Genomic DNA, 4852 nt, shown 5'->3' on the forward strand with positions numbered 1-4852 from the left:
GAAGTGTTTCCTGTTGTAATAAAATAGTGGCGTTGTATTCTGTACTGTAGTACAAATACACACTTTGGCCACTGGGTGGCGGACTGGAGCAGTTTTCAGTGATGCCTCATAAAAAAAAATATTATAGGATTAGAGATTGTATTTAGAAAGTGAAGAAACGATACGTTTTATTTTAGGAAAACCAAATATGGTGATATAAATAATCTCCACAAATTTATTTAAAACAAATTAAAACCCTGGAGACATTCTCCCTTCCAAACATTAGTCCTAAAATATCTTTATGGGTATTTTTCAGGTTTTTTTTGACTGCTTTATTGATTTCATATGCAATATATACATTTCACTGCTGAAGAGACATTTGATTTCCAACATATTTGTATATATTAACATATTTCCTACCAAATCTCCTGTTTTTATGTTCACTTCTGGCCTTTGACGTAAACGTGCTGTTGATGTATTTCACCGCTAGATGGCAGCATTTGTCAGGTTTTCACAAGAGGACGGATCAGCTTCTGCAGCTCTTTATTTGTAAAATGTCTATTTTTAAATCAGTAAATTGTAGTGTGGTTGAATGTCTAAGAGTTATAAGAGGTGAGTTTGTCCTCTCACTTACACAGAAAAACTAAACACTTTTAACAAGCTTGTTTAAGTTATATTTAAATCTATTTACATCATTCATTCATTTGTTGATTATATTTTATATATTCATTTAAATCTGCAAGGCAAGTTATCAAACAAATTTAGTAAAAGAAAAAAGTGCAATATTTACTTACTTTCCACCACTGATAACTGTTGAAAAATTAAAAATAAATAAATGAGTGTGTACAAAATGATGCTTGTTGACTATTTTAGGATGTTAAATAAAAGATGCTTCAGCCACAGGATGCTGAAATATTGTGTTTTAAAAAAACATTTCTTATTGTATTTTAAAAAAAGCCTCTCGGATCAGCTGGAAGAATATTAACCCAAAAAACATCTCAACACTGACAGGAAACAGTTTACTGCACAATGAGTACTTTTACTTGTCATACTCACATTTGCTGATACTTTTACTGAATATTAGTATATATTAGTACGTATACTGAAGTACGGTACGTGAGTAAATGTACTTAGTTACTTTCCAACACTGATGACTGTTGAAAAAGTCAAAATAAACTAATTAGTGTGTAAAAAGTGACGCTTGTTGACTATTAATTTAAAGGATTTATATATATATATATACATACACACATACATACACATATATACTTACATATATATATAGATATATATATAGATAGATACATATATATATATATACACATATATATACATATATACACCAACATATATATATACACACATATATAAACATATATATACATATATACACACACATATACACATATATACACACATACATACATATACACACATATACATACAACAATATATATATATATATATATATATATATATATATATATATATATATACATACATATACACACACATATACATACATTCCGTATATGTATATATACATATATACACACATATACATATATATACACACACATATATATATGTATATATATATACACATATATATACACACATATATACACACATATACATATATATACACACATAAACACACACATATATCTACACATATACATATATCTACACATATATATATATATATATATATATATATATATATATATATATAAATTCATGTGAATTAATAAAAGTCAATAAAAGACAATCTGATCCGTTTGGAAGCTCAGATTTATTTGGCATATACTCTTCACATGCGTTGATGATCCTTAAACATCCAGAGTGTTCACAGTACTAAACATGCTGCATGACGGGAAATAAAGACTTCCGGTCTCGTTTTACATTCAATCCATTTTTTGGGGGGGGGGGGGGGGGGGGGGGTGTTACGTGGACCACGTGGCGCGTCAAGAGCGCGGGTGACGTCAGAGAGGATTAATGTCACCTGTTTAAAAAAATAAAAATAAAATGGTGATTGCGTGACACGGTTGAATTCAAACAAGACGGAAAAAAAGACCCCTTTACACGCGCACGCACACACACACACACACACACACACACACACAATAATACATATTTGGTGTCCGCTGCGGTTCTTTTAGTCCATCGCAGCTTCTTCAAGTGGACGAGTTCAGGATTCGGGAGTCCGCGGAGTCGGACCGCTCCTCGTACTCCTCCTCCGGGGAGTAGAGGCCCGCCTTGGGCCCCAGCGGGCCGCTCTCCTCCTGGACGCCGACGCGCGGCTCCCCGGAGGGTCTGGAGGGGAGGACCGGGGAGCCGCGGAACACGGACCCGGCGGGGCCCCCGGGCGAGAACGGCGACACGTACTGGGCCGCCGAGCGCAGCTGGTACTGCTGCTGCAGCGCCATGGTATTCCACAGAGTCACGTCGTTGTGCACGAAGGGGCCGGCGTGGCTGCGCGTCAGCGAGTTGCGCAGCATGAGCGGGTAGCGCGTGGGCTGCTGCGGGAAGGACGGGTGCTGCATGGGGACAGCCAGCGGGCCGCCGCCGCCGCCGCCGCCGGACACCACGCCCGAGGCGGAGACGTCGGACGCGAACCGGAGGGACTCCGGGACCCGGAAGGCGGAGCCCACGGACCACTTGGCGGAGGTGGACACCGGGTGGTAGGTGCCCAGCGTGTGCTCGAACAGGTGTCCGTTCGTGGGCAACAAGAGGGCGTCCGGGTGCGGGTCGGCGTGCGCGCTGCCCCCGTCGTGACTCCGGCTGGACAGCAGCACCTCGATGGCCCCCACCAGGTCCCCCCCGCAGCCTCGGAGGATGAGCTCCAGGACGGGGGGCTTGTGAGCGGGGAAGATCTTCTTGAGGACCTCCAGCGGCGGCCGGTTGGCCCGCAGGCTGAAGGGCAGGTTGATGGAGCCCGCGAGGCCTTCGATCAGCACGCCGTGCTCCGCGGGGCTGACGGGGTACTTCTGCGGGCTCTCGGCTTTGGCTTCCTTCTCCGCGCGGTCGGCTGCTTTCGGGAGGCCGTAGCGGCCCTCCTCCGGCCGGGTGGGGGTCTCCGGGGGCTCCGGGGTGTAGCAGGAGTTCGGTTTGGAGCCCTCGGGCGAGCTCACCGGGTCCTGCTCCTTCTCGCTGGAGCTCCCCCCGTTTTCAGCCCCGGACCCGGACCCCTCATCTGGACCCTCATCTGTCGGTTCTGCAACACAACGGGAAGAATAAATAACATTGAATCTTGTCAAATTAATTAAAGACACTAATGTGACTTCAGAAACATTTATTTTCTGCACTTTTCTAAATGCAAACTCCTGAATCCTCATGTGGACTTTGTTTGTTTGTTTGTAAAATGTCAAGTGGAGTTGACCTCCTGCAAGAAGAGATAATGGAGATTACATTTGATTGGTCATGTGCTCTTTGTTAAACACTCAGCTCTGTCTGTCAGAGAGATGGAGCTGGTGAGGAGTTAGTTGGGGGGGGGGGGGGGGGGGGGTCCAAATGTTTGTGTCAGGAAAAAACAACAACAACAACAACCAGGGTCAACACAAACCCTGCACTGCGACATATTGCAGGGATTATCACGGCAGAATATTGGGAGGAATGATGAGCATATTATATAATAATATATATCATATTATCTTTTATATAAAACAATCATTAGATCAATGACAAAACAGAGATACAACTTTCGAAATACTGAAATTAGAGGAGATAAATCTAAATGTCTTAAAATGACCGAACGACAATTTCCTAAATAATGGGGAGAAAAATCTTTCCTGATATTTTTGTAAAACTATATTATAAAAGAATCTTCCATTTTAAAACAAAAACACATCTTTTTTTCGTTGCAATTTTCAATAAATAAAAGGCCAAATAAAAAACAGTTAATTTACAAAAACATTTCTTGAAACGAATATACCAAACATTAAAAAAATGAAAACGGAATTATCATAACTATTAATAACTCAACTTATTTAAAAAATAGTTTTGTAAAAAAAAAAACACCTTTGCCCTGTGATCGACGACATGTGTGCATATTTCTTTTAAGTTCATGCATCTGGTTTCTTTAATGTTTTTTTTTTCTGTTAATTTATCAAATAAAGTTGCATCTTCTTACCATGAAAAACTGTATTTTAACAAATGTGTCATTCATAAAGCAACATTAGAGTTACCTTTGTGTCACTGGAATATTTATTATACATAAGAACACCAATGGCAGCATCTTTTCAGATGGTAAAGAACAGTTTACAATATATTAAATGAACATATCAATCACAGTTTTCATGGCCCTTATTTAGGAATGTTTTACTTCCTTTTCCTGCCGGATTGAATGGACAACGTTGTTTCTGTATTATTATTACTAACATTATTATTATCATTGTAATAGTGTATTATGTTTGTACTTAATTAGTTTTAAAAAAAAATCCCAAATCAGACAAGTACAAAGTGGAGCTCTCTCCTCCCCACCTGCGCGTGCCTGTGCTCCGGTCTGCACCGCCTCCGTGCCGCTCCACCTCAGCTCCAGCTCCTCCGCCCTCGCCTGGTTCCCCTCGCCGGCTCCGGCCATGCCGAGGCCCGGCAGCACCCTGAGCGACTCCGGGATGAGGCTCTCCAGGCTCTCGTTGGCCTGCTGCCGGCGCAGCGCCACCTGCGCCGCCATGACGCGCTGCCGCTCGATGATGAGGATGCACTTCTCGCACGTGCAGTCCTTGAAGCGGCAGTAGCGCTTGTGACCTTTGAGCCACGACAGCACGCCGTGGTTGCGGCACCGCGCGCACTTGGGGGTCCTCTGCAGCGGGGCGCGGGGCTGAGACACCGGAGCCCCCATGTACAGGTACGGGGACCCGTAGCCATTCAT

General features: G+C 42.5%; 1 protein-coding gene across 1 annotated transcript; it reads right to left on the bottom strand.

Annotated features, from left to right (window-relative positions):
* Positions 1-2156: 2156 nt before the first annotated feature.
* Positions 2157-4852, bottom strand: dmrt3a (doublesex and mab-3 related transcription factor 3a). The gene is made up of 2 exons (XM_034542237.1): positions 4462-4852; positions 2157-3175 (listed from the first exon to the last, which is right to left on the bottom strand). The coding sequence occupies exons 1-2, from the start codon at positions 4850-4852 to the stop codon at positions 2157-2159; spliced, it is 1410 nt and encodes a 469-aa protein (XP_034398128.1).

The sequence above is a fragment of the Cyclopterus lumpus genome, chromosome 9 (genome assembly GCF_009769545.1).
Source record: "Cyclopterus lumpus isolate fCycLum1 chromosome 9, fCycLum1.pri, whole genome shotgun sequence".
Lineage (NCBI taxonomy): Eukaryota > Metazoa > Chordata > Actinopteri > Perciformes > Cyclopteridae > Cyclopterus > Cyclopterus lumpus.